This window comes from Sceloporus undulatus, chromosome 1 (genome assembly GCF_019175285.1).
Source record: "Sceloporus undulatus isolate JIND9_A2432 ecotype Alabama chromosome 1, SceUnd_v1.1, whole genome shotgun sequence".
In the NCBI taxonomy this organism is placed as follows: Eukaryota; Metazoa; Chordata; class Lepidosauria; order Squamata; family Phrynosomatidae; genus Sceloporus; species Sceloporus undulatus.
This window is the reverse complement of record NC_056522.1, coordinates 320,250,650-320,273,458: the sequence shown is the minus strand read 5'-3', so window position 1 is coordinate 320,273,458 and position 22,809 is coordinate 320,250,650. Positions and strand designations below refer to the sequence as shown.

General features: G+C 42.4%; 1 protein-coding gene across 1 annotated transcript in view; it reads left to right on the top strand.

Moving 5' to 3' along the window:
- Window positions 1-3,045: 3,045 nt before the first annotated feature.
- The window catches only part of ITPKA (inositol-trisphosphate 3-kinase A), an 80,005-nt gene continuing 60,241 nt past the window's right edge, over window positions 3,046-22,809 (top strand). The window contains exon 1 of the mRNA XM_042455473.1: window positions 3,046-3,631. Coding sequence (XP_042311407.1) covers window positions 3,167-3,631 — 465 coding nt within the window. The 5' untranslated portion in view covers window positions 3,046-3,166. The remainder of the gene's footprint in view (window positions 3,632-22,809) is intronic.

Below are 22,809 nucleotides of genomic sequence, written 5' to 3'. Positions count from 1 at the left end.
TGTGAGTTCCTGCATGGCAGAATGGACTTGGACTGGATGGCCCTTGTGCTCTCTTTCCAACTCTATGATTCCATGGCCTGATTGCCACTACCTTTTAAAACAGATCGCAAATTGGTTTGAACCAGTTCATATGACCCTGGTTCCCACTTGAATCAATTCGCTGAAGCAATTGGGAGAGGGGGGCCATGTGCTAGACCCATTTAACTCGGGTCTTTTTGATGCTAATGTTTTCCGTGTCTTTTTGGATGAATCGATTCTGTGCAAGTGTGAACCAAATGCGGATCGGAATCGATTTAAATTTGCCCTTTGGCCAGTTGGAGCAGGTGCATTTTGAATCGATTCATTTGTGAATGTGAACCACAAGTGGGTTATTTTACAGGGAAAAAATGCCATCTGGGCAAATGTAGTGGGAACCATGTTATGCTGTTGAATCGATTCATTGATTTGGATTGCAATCCACTTTTTTTTGTAAGTGGGAATGAGACCTATGATAGGTCCCTAAACTTAAGTGGCCTTTGGAAAGATTCTGCCACTGCACTGTTAATTTCATTGAGCGGGTTGCTCTTTGCCTGGGAAGAAAGCGTGGCTTCCAATGAGTCCCTCTTCCCCTTATGCCTATGAGCCTATCCCTAGGGCTTCCCACCAGTGTTGTCTCTGGGGTTGGTGTCACCCCCCATTGACCACCTCCTCCCATTTCATACCATACAGAATCCTTAGTAATGCTTTTTTGCACTAATGTTACCTATAAATCGTAATTCTCATATACAACTGAATGTAATGCTAATAGTTGGAATGCTATGGAATTTATCACATGGAGGAGATTGGGAGTTTATCCTGTGAATACCCTGGAAAAGCTGCATAATTATGTGAAACAATTTCACACGAGGTGCACAAAACCCACCATTAAAGTGGTCACAAAGAAGCATTAATGGGCATTTTTTTACTTTTGTGATTTCAGCAACAACGAATTTCCAATATCACTTTACTTGTGCAGTTGTGTGTGACAATTATTCACACAATTACTTGTCCTTTTTGCTTTATTTAAGAGATGCTTTAAATGCGCTTTAATCTCTCTTTAATGCTGAAATAAGCCCCAGTGTGATAAACTCCATGAATAACTAACAAAATAAAAATTATACCTCCAAAATACAATAGGATATGCACAAGCTAAATGTATAGATGCTGACTCTGTTGATTGCAAGATCGGCAGGTTGGCAGTTGGAGGCCCGGGTCGTGCTGCATGATGGGGTGAGCTCCCATCACTAGTCCCAGCTTCTGCCAACTAGCAGTTAGAAAGCATCCACATGCAAGTAGATCAATAGGTAAATTGCATTCTGTGCAGTCATGCTGGCCACATGATCACAGAGTAGTCTCCAACAACACTGGCTCCTTGGCTTAGTAATGGAGATGAGCACCGCCCCATATGGTCGGACATGACTTGACTACCTTTACGTTATTTTAGTGAAGATTTGGTGAAAACATTTTGAAATTTGAGATTTTAATTTAAAAAAATTCTGGGGCCTCTCCTTTCTCCTCCACTGAGTCTCACTCCAGTCCCACTAGCTCTTAAAGCATTTTAAACAGAAGCAGGTGAATGCCACAACTGCTTTCTGCCAAAAGGTAGGTGTTTGAGGAGAAGTGGTGTCCCCCCTGCCTTAAGGTGTCACCTGGGGTGATCCGCACCTCCCTATTGAAGCTACTTCTTTCCCTGCGACCTCCGCACTGGGCTTTGTCCCATCGCAGGAGGCCCCTGTGGGCCAACAAGTGCCCCAGTTGAGGGACCGGTGTGTCTTTTGCATGCAGTGGGCTTGGGCAGCTTAGCTTGGCAGCGCTGCCTCCTTCTCCTTGCCTGCTGAGTTTGTAGGGGTTTCATGGGGACAAACCCAGCCAAGCCAGAGGGAGGGAATCAGAAAAGACAAAGGTCCTCAGAAGGAGGAGGCCTTGGTGGTGGTTGTCATGGGCCTCCAAGTCGCTTCTGACTTTGGTTGCCTCAAGGCCATAGTTTGGGGTTTTCTTGGCAGGGAGTGACCCAATGTCCTCTTTTTCCAGGACCCGTCCTCCATTTCCACCTTCTGTTCAGGAGGAATTCCATAATGTCTTCCATTTTGAGCAGGATGAAGAAGCATGAATTCACATGTCTATGAGTGTTATTGGCTTTTCTTGAGCCATGATGTCCTCCATTTCAGCCTCCTGTCCAGGAGGAATTCCAAAAGGCCCTCCATTTTGGGCAGGACTAAGCAGCTCCGCTCTGGACCCCACAACAAACTCCCAACTCCCAGAATTCCATAGCCTTGACCCGGAGAAAGAGTTAAAGCAGGGCCAAACCGGGTTATTTCTCCAGTGTGGATGCAGCCTGTGTTGAAAGTTCCCCAGGCGGACTAGTGGAGGGCCCCTTGGCGGTGGAGGCGGGGACGCCTGCTCCTCCTGCTCCTGCTCCTGGGAGGGCGGCGTGGGAGCAGCAGCGCCGCCGCCGTCTCTCTCCCATCTGGGCCCGGCTGCGGGAGGCCCAGGGATCATGAGGCAAAGCGGGCGGGGGTCCGGCTGAGGCTGGCCATGCTCCACAGGAGGAGCCCCGCCGCACCGCCAGCCTCCCGGAGCACAAGAGCCCCGGCGCTCCGGACTCGCCTCCTCCTCCTCCTCCTCCTCAGGAGCCCCGCCGTCACTTGCCGCCCGCGCCGCCTCTCCAGAAACCCGGCAGGCGCTTGCCTTCCCCTCCCCTCCTTCCTCCTCAGGAGCCCGGCAGCCCCTTGCTGCCTCCTTCGTCTCCCCCTTCCCTCCTCCTCCTCCTCCGGACCCCGGCTGCCCTTTGCTTCCCTCTCTCCCTCCTCCGCCTCTTCCTTCTCAAGAGGACTCCCAGCGCCCCTTGCCTTCCCCTCTTCTTCCTCCTCCTCCTCCTCTTCCCCGGGACCCCGACCTTCCCTTGCCTTCCTCTAATCTTCCTCCTCCTCCTTTTCCTCAGAGCCCCGACTGTCCTTTCCTCTTCTTTTCCCTTCCCTCCTCCTCCTCCTCCTCTGGGCCTCCACACTCCCCTGCCTTCCTCTCACCTTCCTCCTCCTCCTCCTCCTCAGGAGCCCGGCTGCCCTTTGCCTCCTTCTCCCCCTCCTCCCCCCGAGGAGGACCCCTTCCGTCCCCTGCCTCCTGCTTCCCTCTCAGCCGCGGCGCCTCCATGGAGCAGCCCTCCTCCTTGGCCGAGGGGAGCAGCCCGGAGCCCGGCCGGGCCAAGCGGCTGAGTGTCGGCGAGCTCCGCTCCTTCTTCGAGGCTCGCTGCGCCTCCTCGGCCGGGGGCCCCCCGGAGCCGGCCAAGAAGGAGGCCGCCCGGCCCCGGAACGGGGTGCTCCCGCCGGTCATCCCGCAGCTGACCATCACCCCCGAGGAGGAGGAGGAGGAGGGGGCCGGGGGAGAGGCGCGGAGGAGCCCGGGCGCAGCGCCCGAAGGCGGCGGGTGGCTGTCGACGGAGGGCTCGCTGCAGCTGCTGCAGTCCTGCTCCTCGCGGCGTCTCTCCACGTCCTCGCTGTCCTCCACGGGCTCCTCCTCGCTCTTCGAGGACTCCGAGGACGACCTGCTCAGCGACACCGAGGGCAGGAGCCAAGGCATCGTCCACCTGGAGCACGGCGAGGAGGAGAGCCACCAGGTACCCCTCCCCCCGCCCTCCTCTTCCAGGGCATCAGCCCCAGCGCCAACATGGCAGCACTCCCGAGACCTCGCCCCCTTGGGCCCCGCTTTCAGGCTTGGTCTGGCTCTTTGCTCTGGGGCTCCGGGAGCTGGAGTTGGTTGTGGCCCAGACAAAGAAGTCAAGCGGGGCCAAACCGGGTGATCTCCCCAGCGTGGATGCAGCCAAAGTTTGGGAGTCACTGACTGAGAGCATGGCTAAGAAGCATGATGTAGAGCAGCACCTTTGAGACTAACTGAAAGAAAGTTTCTTAGAGCTAAGTCTGCTTCCTCAGGTGAAGAGTCCGAGGGTCATGCTGCCAGCTTCTTTCTTTCAGTGAGTCTCAAAGGGCTACAGGATCTCTCCAGATACTGATTCAACAGACTCACGCGGCTATGTCTTTGACTTCTACCACATGAGTTTACACATTCATAGGAGTGTTTTGAGCTCAGGGTGATCAGGCTTGGTCCTCCTTTTCCAGGAAGTGCCCTCCATTTCAACCTTCTGTTCAGGAGGAATTCCCAAAATTCATGCTTCTTAGCCATGCTCCATTGAGTTTGAGAGCATGGCCAAGAAGCATGAATTTCTATTTGGATTAGTGTTTTCAGTTTTCCATTGCGCACTGCAGAGATAATCCAGTGTGACCCCACTTTAACTGCCATGGCTCCATGCTGAAGAATCCTGGGAAGTGTCAGTTTCTTGTGGCACCAAGAGCAGATTGTGCGCCGTTTTGTATAAGGGACTCCTTTTCACTTTACCGTTGTATTTAATGGGACTTTCACATCCACGGATGTTGGTATCCACAGGGAGTCCTGGAACCATACCCCAGCAGATACCAAGGGCCCACTGTAATATTGTCAGCAATTTCGTGCGCAAAACCAAGTTTATTGAACCATCTGAGAGCAAAGGTATCACTGTCTCAGCTCATCCATGTGGCAAAGCTCCACAACCAATTACACTTCCCAGAATTCCATAGCACAGAGCTACAGCAGTTAAAGTGGGGTCAGACTGGATTATTGGATGCAGTCTGTCTTTGGGAAGCTAAAATAGTAAACCGGTTACTCATAGATTCAGAAGAGAGTGGTGAGATTCCTTCAGCTCTTGCAAGGGTCTCATGTTTGCAGCAAAGCTTGGTACAAGTTTGTTAACAGGTTGAATCTCCTTTATCTGAAATTCCAAAATCTGAAATACTTCCAAATGGTCCACATGGGTGGCTGAGAAAGTGACATCTTTGCTTTCTGATGGTTCATTATACACAAGCTTTGTTTCATGCGCAACATTATTAAAGGCATTATGTATAAAATTGCCTTTGTGTATAAAGTGTATACAAAACATGAGTCAGTTTCACATTTAGACCGTGGTCCCATCTTCAAGATATCACATTATGTAGATGTAAATATTCTAAAATCGGGGGGGGGGGGGGGGAATCCAGGACATTTCTGGTTTTGAGCATTTTGGATTAGGGAGATTCAGCTTGTACCACTTTGACTGTCATGGTTCCATTTTATGGACTCCTGTGAATTGTAATCCCACTCTGCTAAACAGCATCCCTAGGCCTCTCTGGTAGAGGATTCAAAGTACCTCACCATGAAACTATGAATCCTAGGATTCTGCAGTTCAAGTGGGTTTGAACTTGTATGATGGTTTAGTGTACATTCCCTCTGCCCTCCTCTGCGTCTTCTGTTCAGTGGCTTTAACGTCTAAGTAAGTGTGTCTAGGAGTGCAGCTTTGTTGTGGAATAAGCGTTATGTGTTTAAGAAAAACATAACCACTAGATTAAGTAATGCATCAGAGCTCGACGATTTCACACCATGCTAGGTTATTCACAGGATGTGTACAATATATGGGGTGGGGGTTGGCCTGTATTAGTGATTTCCACATGTGTCACTGAAATGCTTAGGGGAGGTTCTGTCTAGATGTCAAATATGTCTTGCACATAGTTTTAGGAATAGGACCTTCTGGGTCAGAAGGCATTAAAGTCAGTTTGCTTGAGTACAATATTAACACAACCCTAATTTGCACAGGAACTGATGTGCACTGGAATTATATCCATGCACACTGCATGTCCAGTGCACTTGATTTCTATAGCTCTCCCTCCCCATTATGAACATATCATCTCTGTGAAGATGAAACCAGTGCTCTTTCTTTTTAACTCAAGAGGAATCCCCCTTTCCCCCGCTGTTTGTATGGCTACAACACCCACTCAGGCTGTCCTGAACCACAGTTTTTCTGTCAAAAGGGATGAAATCACTCTTCATAAAACTTGTGAGTGTGGCAGTTCACCTTTTAAATAAATCACAGGGCCTCCTTCCATTGTTTAACAACCCAAAAGGCATCTTTTTCAAAATCAGAAATGCATTTACGGCTACTTCCAATTATGACTTCTTTATTTTTTTGGTACTTTCTGAGGCCCCTGAAGGATTGCAGGGCTAGAAATTGGCCCCTGGATCTACCAGCCTTATTTACTAGCTCTTGAACTTCAGTTTGAAGAAGAACTTGAACAGGCAGAGAAGTTTGTATTGGCTTGTTTCACTTACATAAATTGTGGCTATGTACTTCTGTTTTATACCCATTTACTAAGTCTGAGAATGCTAAAAGGAAATATGCCAGTTTAGTGGTCAGACCTTTGTTCCATCCTGTGTCTGATAATGATTAGGTAATAAGCTGTGGATGTAGTAGATTTTAGGAGCTTTAAAAAAGGCAAATTGTGGTATTATTGTCTCCCTTATTGTCTCCCCTATTTCTCTGCCTTCCAGAAACTCTAGTTTAGGGACACTGTTAATTTAGGACTGCCTGCAGTGTGTAACATCAGTTTGTAAGAGTTCCTAGATCTATTAAGTTAAGTGCCACTCAAAAGTGGTGGACCAATGCCAGTCCCTGAGCCATTGACCACAAGTTTGGCAAGTTCCCATGAAAGAAAGAAAAAGCAATTATAGTCATTGGGCACAAATATGGCACTGGTTGCTGGCACAGTAGAGAAAAAATGCTGCCCCCCCACATTTGACAGCTGGAGATGCACTGTTAGAGAGCATTTCATAGGTGATTTCTTCAGACTCATCATGAAAGCAGTTCTTAACCCACCAACACTATATGAAAATTACTGTCTTGATAAGCCCTTTAATGAACATTATAGAAATACTCATGTTTTGCTTCTCACCTAAATATGAAGAAAAATAACATCACATTGCATTGGATAGTTTAATGCTATTCCAAGGGTTTAGTGTGTATTATAAGTCAGGTATGAAAAAAATGTAGCATGTCAGATGGGGGAAGGGGGAGCTGTTTTTCTCCTAACAACTCGACAAGTTATATAGGAGTCCTGGTGGTATGGTGGTTGAATGCCGATACTGCAGTTATTCACAGCCACAAGTTGTGAGTTGATCCCAGGCAGGACTCCAGGGTCCTTCTGTAGGTCGCTAAAATGAGTACCCAGCTTGTTGGGAGCAATTAGCTTACATATTGTAAACTGCTTATGGAGTGCTTAACTGCACTGATAATTAGTATAGAAATATATTTGCTATAATTCAATTAGTGATTCTTAAATATTTCTGGTTGGCATGATTACTTGCCAGGGCTTGCATGAACATTGAAGGACTAGAGTAAATAGTCACTTAAGTCTAGTGATGATTCAGCGTTGGATGTATACTTCAGTCATGCAGTTGTACCTGTTTAAGCATAAAATCTTATATTGAGCCTAACACTCAGAATCCCAAGAGTGTTGGCTTTCACTTTTAAAAACTCACACTTCTAGCTTTTACACCAGAAACATAAGGTTAATATGTATTTATATACACATTATACACATTATTTACATGCATATCAGTGCTGTATCTTTATTTGGCAAAATTGGCCTCTAGCTGCATTTATCAGTCTCATTGTGGTGTCTTGTCTCATCAGCATGAACAGCAAATGAAATAATAATGCAACATGGGTGTGGAATACTTCACAAACAGGCTTGAGGTTTTATGACAATGCCTTATGAAATCTCAGCAACTAGGATGGGGAATGGAGTGGGTTTCCCAGTGATCTTGAGTGCTGTGCCTTTCATATGGATGTGTCATTTCTCAAGACTAGGAGAAACACAACAAAGTATGTCAAACTGAGTGTGTTTATATAACACATTTGTCTTTTGTGTAATCCATCCTCACACATGTTGGAGCTGAGAAATAATACATGAATGAAACAGTCAAGGATAAAGTTGACAGCAGATGCTACCATCACAGATGTCACTGCCATTTTTCTTAATGATTGCGCAGTTCACACTTCACTTGGAACATATTTATGCTTATTAAGATTTTGTCCAAATTAAGATCTGATACTGTCTTGAAACCATGGTTTCATTTGATGTTGTGTTCCAAGCATGGTGAACATGGTTTCTCACTCTAGACTCAATGAAAAAACCCATAGGAACATAGTATCTTACCTCACAGTGAATCAGACTATTCATTTGTTTATTGCAGTACCATTGTGATATGGAGATGTAGTGGCTTTCTGGCATTTCAGATGAGATTTTTTTCCAACCCTGCTCAGACTTGTAAAAGATTGAGCCACTGAACTCCTGTACAGTCAGAGCATATGTTTAGCCACTGAGCTACGACTCCTTTCAACTAACTTGATGAAGCAGTAGGGTTTTTTTTTTTTTTAAAAAAAAAGTCAGGTACTTGTAATGGTATATAAAAATGAACAATGACCGGCAGAAGATGAGTATCCCCTTCTTTGTCATGCAGTAGGTAGTACCTCTTATAAAGCTGTACCTACTGTAAATTTGCAAGCAAAATCTAAAAACAAATCACACTTTTTTCCCCTTCAGAATAATTGTTTTGTCCAGTCACACATTTATGGAGAGGATGAGAAAGAATGGCTTTCTTATTGTGACCTAGTGAGTGAGACCATTAGAGAAGTAAGGTCTGAACTGGGAACTTGGTCCCTAGCTATTGCCTCACAGCTTTTGTCTAAATAAATCAAGGGCTGATTTTTATCCAGAGGTCTCAATACCTGACTTGCTCCAGCATTAAGAGAAGTCTGCTGGAAAGAGTCTGGTGAAGAAACTGCCATATGTAAGCCCTGCCACGTTTGGGTCTGTTGAAGAAAAAAGTATAGCGCAAGTGTGAATTTGTCCTCATTATGTTATGTCTGCTTTAGGACATGTGTAGTCCTCTCCCCAATTTTCCTCTGATTTGGGGATATGCTGGAGGACTGATGTGACTTTGGATCCAAGGCCTGCTTAACATATGAATGTCTGTTCTCCCTGCCATCATTGGAGCACTTATAGCAGGGAGACAACTGTGGGAGAAATTTCCACTTTGGTGACATCTTTGTGCAGCAGATCGCTGTCAACTGATTTCTGCCTCTGACTGCAGATACAGAAGTCTGCAACATCTTGTGGTCCCTTCCAAGGACCACAGGATTCCTCCCCAAATAAATTTACAGTGACCTTTCTAATAAAGGAAGATATTATTATCCTTACATTAACAGTCTGTTAACAGCAAAGATTTCTCATAACTTCTAGCCCAGTCAGTTATTATTAGGTGTACCTGAGTCCATGGATTTCAGTTGGCTTACCTTTGTTTCAGTTTGCTTAAGATAGAGTTGTTAGCTGAACTCTGGTACTCCTTTTGTACTCTTTATAGAGCATGCTTATACTGAAGCAGAGTGGCAGGTGAGCTTAATTCTCTATGGCACATGTCCTTGCACTAGAAGCTGTAAAATTGTAGTATGTTTGATCTTGAAGATGTAGTACAATAGGGTGTTTGTATTGCAAGTGTAGGAAAGGAGCTTCCATCACCATTTCATGCTCTGAGTTTCCTAGAAATACTGAACACCATCTTTTATCTGTTGAGCATTGGCATTCCACTGTAGATATCCTTTTACTTGGATAACTGTTTTTTTAAATCTCTCCTGGAGTCAAATAATTCTAGTTTCTGGATACATGTCAACAGTTGAAACCAGCAATGTCCAGATTATGTTGCAATGTCCTTATTTAATTCAAAATAAAACTTTTTATGAATCTGTAAACATGGCAGGAAGCTGGCATTGGAAGGTTCAGAGATGATTCCACATAAGGGTTTGAATTTCATGAGTTAACCTTGGGTTTATGTGGTCTGTTGTCCTCTGTGCTTTAGTTCACTCAGTTTCTAGTTTATGGTAAATTAGTTCATTGTTGCATCCAAACCAGCATTTGCAGGTGAGTAACAACTAACAGTGGTTTTCTGTTAATCACGAAGAGAAATGAAGCACACAAGGGCATGGAGAGTGAGCATACTATCTGCAGCTTACTTATGTACTGTCAAATCTGTAAAGTGAGTCAGTGACAGGTGGGATAGTTTTTGCCTAGCAGCATTAATTTTTACCAGCATTTTATGACTAAGATTAATGGGGAAAGGGGGGAGTAGCAGCATGGGCTAGCACATCATGTCTGAGCACTCACACACCTCAGTAAAGATGTGGAGAAAAGCCTTTCTAAGTAATTGGGAAGTAGGTATGCACTTTTATCTTACATTATGATCAAGACATGGGTGGAAAATCATTCTCCTCTCTCAGTAACTGCTTGTATTTCCAAAAGGTGCCTATCTCACATTTAAACTGGGAGCATGTTTAACTCTTATCCTAGGCATGACTCCACAGCTGCTCCGGGAAAATAAAAGAAATAAAAATTGAATGGAATTAGAGAATAAAAAACCAAAAATTAACACTACTCCTAAACACCATTAAATTGTAAGACATAGGGTAGGCCTCTTAGGGGCTGTACCATAGAAACTGATTCTAAAAAGGGCTCCACAAGTCAAAAAGGTTGGGAACCTCTGCTTTAGACCATGCCTGATGGGTGCGAACAGCCCGTCCAACTTAGGTCCTAAACAGACCGGGAAGAAATGTTGGTGTGAGGGCAGAGTGGGGGCATGACGACTGCCCACCCCCACGCTTGTGTCATGCTGGCGTCATGTTGCACACCCTATCGCATGGTGGTGGTGTCATGCCGCATCTTTGGCACAGTGTGTAGATGCGCTGCACCAAAGAGCCACGGAAGAGCTGCAGAAGAGCCACAGTGGCGGCTATGGTGCCCTTTCTGCAGGGCAAAAAGAAGCCTGTTTGCAGCTTCTTTTTGCACCACATTTCTGCCAGTAAGAAAAAGACCAATGAGGGACTTATACTCCATTGACATTCTTTTGTAGCTTCCAATTTAGAGATGTACAGATGTATGCCAAGTGTATCACCACTGATACTATTGCTAGGCATTACTGAGGTGTTTTGTGTGAAAATCCTCAGTGTAGGAGGGGTAGAAATTGGTAAAGTCTGATTAATACTCCTAGAATATTTAGTGGTTTATAAATTTCTTGCCGCCCAGCCACCATCTGCCAAAAAAATCCTTGTTATGATGACATTGTTTCTACCTCTCTTGAACCTTTCCTAGCTACTTATTTATATTTTGAATTACAAACATTTTAATTTTACAGTATTCCTTTAGATTAAAAATGATTTTCCCCTTAGACATTAACCAGCAGGTTTTCCAGTTTGACACAGTTTTTTATTTTATATATTTTATGTGTTTTATTTTATATATTTATATATTGGTCTTAAAACTGCATCTTGCTGTGAGTGATTGGGAGATGTTTGGAAAGATTAACTTGTGTGCTTTTGTCCATTTTAGCAATAATATATTCTTTCCAGTAAATCTGTTCTGCAATGTGACAGGTGCTCATATACATAAGTCACTTTTTAAAAGAAAAAGCAAGCTGTTTTTCATGGTATTTATTGCAGCTATTTAACTTGGGAGATTATCACACATGTTTTTCTCCCCAGCCGGGCATGGGCTGGGTATGGGCGTAAACTGCTTAAAAATGGATGTAATTGCCACCTTAAAATTGCTTTCCCCCCCACGTGATGCTTCCGAGCTGGACATGGAGGTATGCGATAACATCTGTTTTTAAATGGTTTATACCTATACCCAGTTCGGAAGAAAAACGTGTGTAATAATCTCCTTGGTTCTTATGTTCTCCTTAGCAAATCCCCTTTCCTACCATATTGGGAACAAACAGAGTGATTAAGATAGAGACAACTATGAGCAACTGCCAGAAAGGCTTTTTCCTAAGAAACCAATACATCTTTGGGAAGAGATGAACAAATATGTAATGGGAATTCCACAATTTGGAATAATACAGAAATGCTTTAAAAGGACAACTGTTAAGTGGTTAGAGGTAAGGCATCATCAGACTTTTTCTCTATTCTTTGTCAATTAAAACATTCTTACAGATCTAGCTTTGTAAGCTTTGGCCTATTAAATTTATGTCTTTAAGATGAATTTAAATTATATTCTTATATAGGAATGTTCCAATGATAGTGTTTCTCATTCAGAAACTAGGTGTATTTATGATGAAAATATATTTTCCTGTCTTTCAGTCTGAAGACTCTTAAATATGATTTATAAGAAAGTAATCATAATTATAATGTAAGCAATTAAAACATCAATAACATAATAATAATTAATATCATTATCATCATCATTAGCAGCAGCAGCAGCAGAAGCAGCAGAAGCAGCACCCCAGAAATAGATAAAAGCAGGTTGAACAGTGTCAGTTTATACATGGTTCAAATGCCTGCTGGAACAGGTACTGGAAGCAAAGCTTTTTATAAAAATTCAATTTGCATGTTGTTTGTCTATCTTTGACCATAGAAAAGTACAGATTTTATGTGAGATTTCAAAAGTAGCTTGTCATGCCATTTGTTGTGTAGGTATGAATCTGCTTCATGGATCAGGGTCAGATAACTGAATGCCTCCAAGCTTTGTTTTTTTAACAACAACTTGGAAGGCTAAAGTGAGCTTTCATTCAAACTGACAAAGCCTGATCAGGGCTACTGGTGGTGTGTATACTTCAGGGAAATAAGGACATAGAATACTGAACTAAATGTGACATAGGATTGCTTATGGGATCTCTTGTTGATTTTTAAATGGCAGCTGCTAGAAAAACCCAGTTCATCTTGCAGTATATGTGCTGCTTGTATGCATTCCTCTATGGACAAATAGCAACTGTTTTGAAGAGGGGATTTCATTGTAAAAATGTTATGGGAAGAAAAGGTTAACCCTCACCTGCACTGTGGACCAACTACATATCCTCCTCCAGTGGTTGTTAGTAACCATTGAAAAGCTATGGGAGAAGAAGAGTATCCACTGAAATGCATTAACATTGAGCTGATATTTATTGTAATTTTTTGTAACTATAAAGATAAACAAGGAATCCTTTAGTATCCGTAGGTATTGTTCAGATTTATTCTTTCTTCTACTGTATTTTAATATTTTTCAAACTACTGTATTTTAAAATACAATCCCAATTTTTTTAACTGTGAACTAGCTGTTTCAGGTCAGACGATGGTTATTACATAACTGTACAGTGTAGAAGACAACTTTTTATTTTTACACTGAAATTGGAGGGAAAGGTTTCTAATGTGTTTTTAAGTGATGGTTTAAAAACAGAAAATTTTCATGCTGGATTGACAGTTCTCTGCTGTTCTCTGTTCTTGAAATTATAGCAGAAATGTCTCATTCAGCTTTCTCTGCATATGTTAGCTTCTTTACAGAGGTCATGATAGATTTTATATCCTTCTGAACTTTCTGGTTTTAAGCCATTAAAGGCTGCTTGAGGGCTACTTTGAACAGCACATTCTTCCTATACAAGGCAGAAGTGGCCCTGGCATTCTGTTAATGTTGGCTTCACTTGATTTGTGACTTCTTTTGTGTGGACTCTTCTTGAGAGTGTGAAAACCACTGTCAGCTGATTTTATACCACATGCATTCAAGAACCTTTCCACCTTATCTCATACCTACCCTTGGGCATGCTAAACTAGTCTACTTCTTTACTAGTTAAATGTGAGCCTCGCCATGCCCCATTGAGTGGTGCGTGTTAATGTTTCTGTCTGAATATTTCAAAGAAAGGATATTATTTTTGACGGCAGCAGCCAGGCAGGTTTAACTAGGAGAAACCAGTATGGTGTAGTTAAGCAATTTGGAGAAAGGTTAAATTAGATACATCCAATGTCTTCTTGATGAGCATAATGCAGTGAAACCTGTTTGTAAGGTGTGGTGATATTTCTGTTGTACAGAAATGGATCCCTCTATATCATGGTATCTCTAAACTTGAGAAGGAAACCTGTGTTTAGGTTCTGGTGAGGTCTTGTGTACATCAAGAATTCATCACAAGTCAGTGAAAGTTTGAAGTGCTAATCTGTAGTTTTCTCACTTTGTAGCACTGCATTTGCTGTGTACATGTGTATATATGCACCCATTCCTGTGACTAGGTAATTTGGAGTGGGGGGACCATGAGAAAGATCAAAGTCTGCCCAAGTCCAGTTCTTTTCTTCACTGTGTGCTTTCTGGCTCACAAATAGGATGTAGCAACCCACCCCAACCAGTGGCCACAGCTGGTGGACAGCACAGGGACTCTGGCTGTCAGAGGGGGGTGGTTGGGGAGGGACTTGGGATGGCTACGAGTAATTGCACCATTGGGTGTTCACCCTCCTCTGTGTCACTTGGTGCAGTCTACCCCCCACACCACACCACTAGTGATGACCATGCTTTTAGCTTGATTGCTTTACATATTTTGCATGAATTTGCCAGAATTGCCTTTGGGCTAAACCATGTTTTTATAATTTCCTGTCCCTGTTTTTGTCATTTCTACTTGGCTGAAAACTTGCTCAGTTTTGTTGTGTAGTTCTGCTCAATATGTGCTTCGGTCTGTATTATGGCATTTACAAAAAATACCACAAATGCTGGTTTACAAAAAAACATAGCATTGCCCCCCCTCTGCAACACCAGAGCAGGGAGGATAAAGATATAAAGACACACCCATTCATGCCTTATGGTACTTCAGTTGCATGGTTTGGTGCCCCACTCCCAATGTATCTGTAATATGAGAGGGTAAGAAATGTAACCAAATTAACTATAACTGTGCTATATAGAGTGCATATCAGTATCAACCCAGGAGGTAGTCATGGACTAACTAACATGAGTGGCATGGCCTAATATCACAATCCATTGTATTTCTCCCCATTTAAAGAACTGCCTCTAGAATGCTGTCTATCTTCTTTTTGGTGAGATTATCTGCTTTCTATGAGATAGGATGTTTTGATTGAGATTTCCTGCATGGCAGGGGGTTGGACTGGATGGCCCTTGTGGTCGCTTCCAACTCTATGATTCCATTTAATATACTTAGACACTATTGCTGATGTGTGCCCTCAAGTTGCATCTGACTTATAGCAATCCTAAGGCAAACCTGTCACAGGGTTTTCTTGGCAAGATTTGTTCAAAGGAGTTTACCTTTGCCTTCCTCTGAGGATTAGAGAGTGTGAATTTCCCAAGGTGGGTTTCCATGGCTGAGTGGGGTCATAGTCCAGTGCTCAAACCACTGGCTCTCTGCTTATACATTACTTGACATAATAAAATTTCTAAGCAGGATTTTGGCATTTCTGTTGACTAAGAGATAATGTTTTGGCTTTGTTTATGATTATATCAGGGATGTTTTCAATAAAATCAATGAATATTAAACATTTAGTGCCAAATCTGTTTATCTGCTATTCCACAATATACGAATCTTCCTGCAGTGTGTTTTCATAATGTTTAAGTTGTGAAAAAGGAGGACAGACATGGCAATATTTAATATAACATGTGAAGGAAGTCACAGGGTTTTTTCTTCTGAAATGGGGTGTGTGTGTGTGTGTGTGTGTGTGTGTGTGTGTGTGTGTAAGGCTGCTCCATGTCAGTTAGTGTTTGTAAAACCCTCCAAGGTTGTTTGACAAAAAGTCATATATACATACAATGTATTGTTTCTGTTTCTATTTCGATGACAATCAGATATTGAAATTACATGACTTCACGGTCTAAAGAACTGAGAGAACTTGTAGTAAGAACTTCAAACAGGGGACTATTTACCGTATCTTGACGTTGTACCAACCTTAAGATGAAAAGAACAGGCCTTCTTTTTGTACAAAAATCCAACCAGATCTGAGGGCAAAGCTACTACTGTAAATTTCCCGCGGCTGGGGAGGCCGGAAGAAGGTTGCAGAGAAGCCAGGGGAAAGCTGGGAAGGAGGTCGACCTCCTTATGGCCTCCCCGGTCACTGGAAATTTACAAGAAGGTGCAGGGAAGCCAGTAAGGAGGCTGGGCTGGGGATTTTGGGGCCATGCTAGCTCCCCCCTCCTCGGGGCTGGGCTGCCAATGGGAAGCAGGGCAGATTCTAATCCGTCTTTTTGACGCAGGTTAAATGGGCAAATATGGTCAAAAAGCATGCCTCCACCTTTCTGAATCGATTTCTAAAGTCGGATTCAGTGGGAACCATACCCATTTAACCCCGATCCTGATCCCAATTTAAACGTAGTGGGAACAAGGCCAATAATGTCATTGAGTTTTATCATTTGGAATTTGGAGTGGTGAATATCGTGTGAGTTTCTACAGTTGATTAGAGGCTTGGCTTATAATGGATACTGTTTTGTGTTATTGATTAAAATTAACTTTGCATGTGGGGGAGTGTGTGTGTCTGTGATTTTTCTGGACAAATTTCCAAAAAGGAATCTAGACAATAATCTGTCTGTCTGTCTGTCTGTCTGTCTATCTATCTATCTATCTATCTATCTATCTATCTATCTATCTATCACATGTGTGCACACAGATACATGCACACACATATATCCACCCACCACCCATACATATCTATGTTTATTGATACTTGTCTGGTCCGCTGTACTGCAAGAAGTCATGTTAGATAGGCTAACTATAGGATATGAACTTATTTAAGTAATTTATTCAGTTTATTTATTTCATTTATATGCCACCTTTCTCCCAGATTTTCCTTCTCCCAAGAAGAATCAGCTCAGATAACTTAATAAAAATTTAAACACAATTAAAAAGTCCCCATTATGCAATATAAAATCATTTAAAAGCCACACAGATGATTAAAAAATAAAATAAAATATGAATTTCAATAAAAACTTTTCCTGCTTACCCATTAAAGCCTGCTTAAACAAAAATGTCTGCCTGCCAGTGAAAGAAAAGCAGGGAGAAGTTCAGCTTATCTTCCCACAGAGGGGGGTTCCAGAGGTGAGAACAGCCACTGAAAAGCCTGGGATGACAAACTTGTAGTTATTCTTCTAAAACTGACTACAGATGATATGCTGTTGTACCTTTGGGTCATTTCTGACTTATGTTAACCCAAAGGCAAACCTGTCATGGGGTTTTCTTGGCATACTTCTTCAGAGGGGTTTGTCATTGCCATCCTGAGGCTGAGAGAGAGTGACTTGCCCAAGGTCACCCAGTGGATTAACATGGCCTAGCTGGGATTTGAACCCTGGTCTCTAGATTTGTAGTCCAGTTCTCAAACCAGTACACCACACTGGCTCTTAAAGATGATATGGACAGATGACAAACTTTGACAGATCTTTGAGCTTGGAGGAATAGACTAACAAATGAATGGACTGCTAAGCTTGTTTCTGTTCCAAAATCTCTTATCGCTGTTATTTCTGTCAAGTCAACTACAATTTATGGCAGCCTTATGAATTAGCAGCCTCCAGTTCATCCTGCTATCAACAGTACCGTTCAGGTCTTGCAAACTCAAGGCTATGGCTTCCATGTGTCTATCTATCCACTTGTAATACGGTCATCCTCTTTTCCTACTCCCTGCTACTTTACCAAACAGTACAGTGGTACCCCGGGTTACGAAATTAATTCGTTCCGCGGTTAATTTCGTAACCCGAAATACCTTCGTAAGCCGAATTCCCATAGGCGCTAATGGAAAAATAGCTCTCTGCTGCCCTCCGGTGGCGGAAAATAGCGCCGCGGTTTTTTCGTAACCCGAAGAAACCTTCGTAAGCCGAAGCAATAAATCCCTATGGGATTTTTTCGTATCCCGAAAAATTCGTAACCCGGCGCATTCGTATCCCGGGGTACCACTGTATTGTCCTTTCTAATGAGTCTTTTCTTCTCATGATACATCCAAAGTATGACAGTCTCAGTTTAGTTGTCCTGGCTTCTACAGAAAGTTCAGGCTTGATTTGCTCTTGGACCTGTTTGTTCACCTTTTTTGCAGTTTGGGGTGGCCATAGAGCTCTCCAGCACCACATTTCAAATGCATTGATTCTGTTCCTGCCAGCATTCTTCACTGCTCAGCTTTCACAACCCTAAATAGAAATCAGAGATACTATGACCTGGATGATTTTGACTTTCATATTCAGTGATATGTCTTTATATTTGCACGGTTGTCAATGACCTTTGGTCAAAAGCAATAAAATTTGATTTGATTTGATATTTGACAACCTTTACGGCTGCTTTCCAAATCTTAGGGCCAAATCAGATGGCCCGGTAAAGCCAGCTTGTAGCTGGTTTGGGAGTGTGGCATTTAGACATGCCGTGCACATGAGTAGTCCGGAAGCCACACCTGTGATTACATCCTGGCCAGCTTCCGGGTGATTCGGGGGTGTGGTATTTCGATGCCACTTCCCTCAGAAAAGTCCAGCAGGCAAGGGGCAGTTTTCCCCCCCACCCCAAACAGGAGTGGATTTTTTCAGCTCTTATTTGGGGTGGAAGCTAGCCAGATTAGGGCTGCAGCATGCAGTTGCCAGAGTTTCAGGTGTTGCTGGTTTTTGTTAAATATAAGGAAAGTTTATGCTATACTTTTTATATGACTGAAAATATTTCAGTAATGTAATTTCCACATACGGCCTTGAACATAACATTTAAACATGCTAAATCAGATGATATTATTTAGAACCCTGGAAACTTGTCTTTTTTCCTGGGAAATTACATCACTAGTGTTATTTCTAATAAATAGCATATTTGCTACTATATGCTACCAGGAAATATGAGAAATGTAGTTTTCCATTCTTTGTGGCCCAAATGATTGAACCTGCAAGGATGGAAACTATAGTTCCCAGGCTTCAAGGAGACACTGAATGTCTCTGAGCATGTTTGAGAGCTTGTTTGTTGGTGGGAGGTTGGATGAGGTCTCTAGTGTCCCTTGCTCTTCGTATTGTCCCTGCAAGGTAAGATTGGGGTGGAAAGTGGAGAAGAATAATAATAAAGAGAGGACTGTGACAACAGAGGATCAGATGTTAAAGAGAGGCTGAGTCTCAGGATGTATGAAAACAGTTTTGCTCCACAAAGAATCCCAGTTCATTTTGGACAAGGAATAGTTGTATGACCTTTTTTGGGCGTTTATAAAAATAAAAGGGTGGAGAAATACATATGCATTAGTCATTATAGAGAAATTGCATGTGCACACATGCCTTGATTTTCACATAGAATAGAATAATTAAGAAATAATACACTGAACCAAATAAAACTGTGGGTCTGTAAAACATTACTCTCTGTAAAGTCTGTATATTTACAAAGCAGTCTGAAGATCAATCTGCTTTGCCTTCTCCTCTGAGGACTATCAGTGGCTGCCAGGCATAATCTGTGGAAACACTTTTTGAAATCTCTGCAGTATGATCATCAAATTACTTTTGTAAGTATATAGACAGCATTTATAAAGTTTTATTTTGTTTGTATTAATGATGGTGTTTGATGTGCAATTTTGTATAAGCATACTGTAGGCTATATTTCAGCGGAAGGAACTGGCAAAACCACTTCTGATGATTCCTTGCCTAAGAAAACCCTGTGAAAATAATGGGTTGCCATAAGGAGTTAGGCGACTTGAAGGTACACACATGACCATATGTAATATTTTTTATTTCTTCAGCCTGTGCCTTGGTTATAATTAGTAATGCATATTTATTTCCACCCTTCCATTTCTTCTAACAGCCTTGAAGAAGGCCATACAAATATTTTCCAGCTGAAATGGGTTGGGATACATTATGAAATAAAAACCTTTTATATACACCCTGAGACTCAGTTTTTCTTCACATGTGATTCATTGGAAGTTTCCAGTTCCTTCTGCTTTTGACAGCAGGCAGTTTTGTTGGGCTGCTGTTTTGGAGCTTTTTCCTGTTGAAATAAAACAGGTGAATTATTGCATTTCAAGAGGCTGTTCATTTACAGGACTTTGTGCTTTCTTACTTACAATTCACAGCACATACCCCTTCTTCTGATCAGTCGAGGCTGCACTCCTGACATGACCAGTATTCCTATTTTTTACTTTCAATATGTCCAAATATTAAAATAAGAATTATTGAATGCTATTCCCTTTCTGTATACTTTTCCCCAGCCTGCAAAGTGTTGCTTTCATTACGGGCTTGTCATTTCTGATATCATGAGCATGATGAGACAAACGATGAGGTCTTGTCTTTCCCTTCCTCTTTCCTCCTTTACTTTCCCCACTTTGCTGCGTTTAGTGAGATTTAGTCAAATTGATTTCCTGTCATGAAAGGTTAGGATTTATCACCACTTTAACAACAGGAAGGATAAGGCTATGATCAGTCTTTATCAGTTTTGTTCATATGTCTACCCTGTTTATCCTTATGTGTTTGTATATGTGTACATGCATGTGAGAACAGGAAAAAGCTCCAAAACAGCAGCCCAACAAAACATGAGAAGAAAGCATCTTGCTTTTAGGCTCCAATTTTGAGCTTTATACAGGTACTGTTTGAGACCCAGTGTGACATAGTGATTTGAATGTCGAACTACAACTTTGGAAACCAGGATTCGATCCCCTGCTCAGCCAAGAAACCCACTAAGTGACCATGGGCAAGTCACATGCTCTCAGGGGAAGGCAATGGCAAACCTTTGAATAAATCTTGCCAAGAAAACCCCATGATAGGTTTGTCTTAAGATTGCCATAAGTCAGAAATGATTTGAAGGCTCACACAACAACAACAACAACGAGAACTGTCTGCATAATCATTACAAAGTAATCCCTCATCATTTCTGAAAATACAAATCTACACTATTTATTTGCTTAAAGCATGGGGATATTGTCCAAAGATACAGCACATAGCCTGACTTCCACTGTTTTGTACATGGCTGCATGTCACTTTTAAATGCCATATATGTATAAACTCATAAACAAGTCCTAGTAGGTATTATTTATGTTTTGTCTGAAAGATTGCTCATTTCCCATCTTTGTGTGGTGGTGTTGTACAAATAACATAGGGACTCGTAATGTCTTGTGTATAATATTCCCTCTCCACAAACAGCTTTGCTGACATTGATCTTTTTCCTTTTTATGAATGAAAAGTGCTTGTTGTCCAGCAATGAGGGCTAGGAAAGGGTAGGGAGAGTATGATTTCAAGAGTGTCAGTCCAGGGGAAGGAGGATCAGCAAACCCTTGAAAGCAAACAGTGTTATTGTTGTTAGTAGTACTGCATGAAAACAGGGAATGTCCAGGGAAGATAAATAATGCAAAGTGGTATGAGAAACTAATTTATATTTGAAACAATGTGGAGAATAATGTTTAAAAGATACCAGTCAAAATTGCCCCACAGAGAACTCATGGAAAAAAAGAAAATGAAAAAATTATTGAAAAAAACTCAGAAAGATCCAGACACTTATAGAATGAGTTAGGGGTGGGACTTCCTCCCCTTTCGGCTCCTGATTGGTTGGGTGGCCTATTTAAGGCCATGTGGTGGTCTATTCCAGCCCAGCTCCCCCTTCCCTATGCTTGGTTTGGGCTGTGCTGCCACAGCTTCCTAGGGGCAGTAGCATAGGTGGGCGTGGTTTCCAGGGCTGCACAGCACTGGATTGGGAGTCCAATGGGGACCTGGGGGTGCTGGGAGGTTGCTGTGTTGCTATTGCGGAGCCAGCATTGTGTCAACGTCCCCTGATGACAAAAGGTGGAGATGCAAAGATGTTATCAACCAGTTAACAGAGAGGCGGATGAGTGATTAACTGGTCACCCCTATTGTCATCCTGAAGCTTGGCCAGGATCAAGCAAATGGGTTCATCAATCAATATAGGATTGATTGATGACAGATCCAGACCTCATGCATTTACAGGTCAACCCTGCTTTTAGCTATTGTTAATAAAGTTGTGGCCTTTCCCCTTCCAATTGAGATGTTGGTGGTTATTGTTGTGGTGCCTCCACTTCATGGCAAAGATCCAGATGCTTACAAAATGAGTTAGGGAGTGGCAGTTGCTGCTACTCTTCCCTCCCTTGCAGGAAGAGGCTGTTTAAACTGTAGTCCTGTTCTGTTTCCAGTGTTAATTTAGAACTCTTCAGAAGCCTAATATTTATGAGAAACCACCTGTTTGTATCCCTCCAGGCACACCTGAAGATTGGTGTGCCTACCAATCTGACATGTAAATATAGCTGGTTTGCTTTAGGATTATAAATTATTGTTTTATTTCTTTGTATTGGGGCAACACTTCAGTGCCAGGACTCCTTTGTCAGAGCTTCTAATCTATACAAACATACTTTATTAAAAGTCCTATTCCTGGTCATATTGAAACTGAACCTAAGAAAATTATATGCCAGTTAGCATCAAAACTTGAGGCAGAAGAGTGGTGGTTCTTTGAAAAGAAGTCACAGCTACATAATCAACTGGACATTGTCCCTTTCATTGCGGAGAATGTTTGTAATATAGCAGTCATTATCTTCAGGAGAGAAAGGTTGGCCTTTACCTAGCATAACTTGGATTTTTTTAAAAGAGAAAAGCAAAGGAATTCTATTGTGAACACAGAAAGTGTTTCCTCTGCAGTGGTGTGCGCGTATATGTAGAACTTAGCTTTCGTTCTGTCAGGTCTCTTGAAAACCATTCTGTGCTGTCCCTTGATTGTTCCTTCCTCTTGCCATTGTTTTGGAAGGTACAGGGAACTGCAAACTGAGGACATGGGTCACCCCTCCCTCCCACACTTACACCAAATTGTAAGCAGAAGTATCTTTCACTCATGATCTTTTGATCCATGGATGAGTATGACTCATGGATGAGAATGGTAATAACAGCAGTATGAATCATCTTGCCATCCTTTACTAACAGGTTTGACGTCTAGACATATTCTCCCAAACTTTGATCCTGTACATCCATGTGCATGTGTGAATTATGACGAAGGAGAGGAACTGTTCTCAATTTTTTCACCTGCACATGAACACTCTATTATGTCAGAGGACTCTTTTGCAAATTCTTGGTATATGCTCAACTTTCCACCATCCCCTCCCATGCTCACAAGTCTTTTTCATCTCACTAAATGCCTTCTCTTTCCCTAACTCAGGTCTACTCTCATTGCAAATGAGTGTCCTGCCAACTTTGT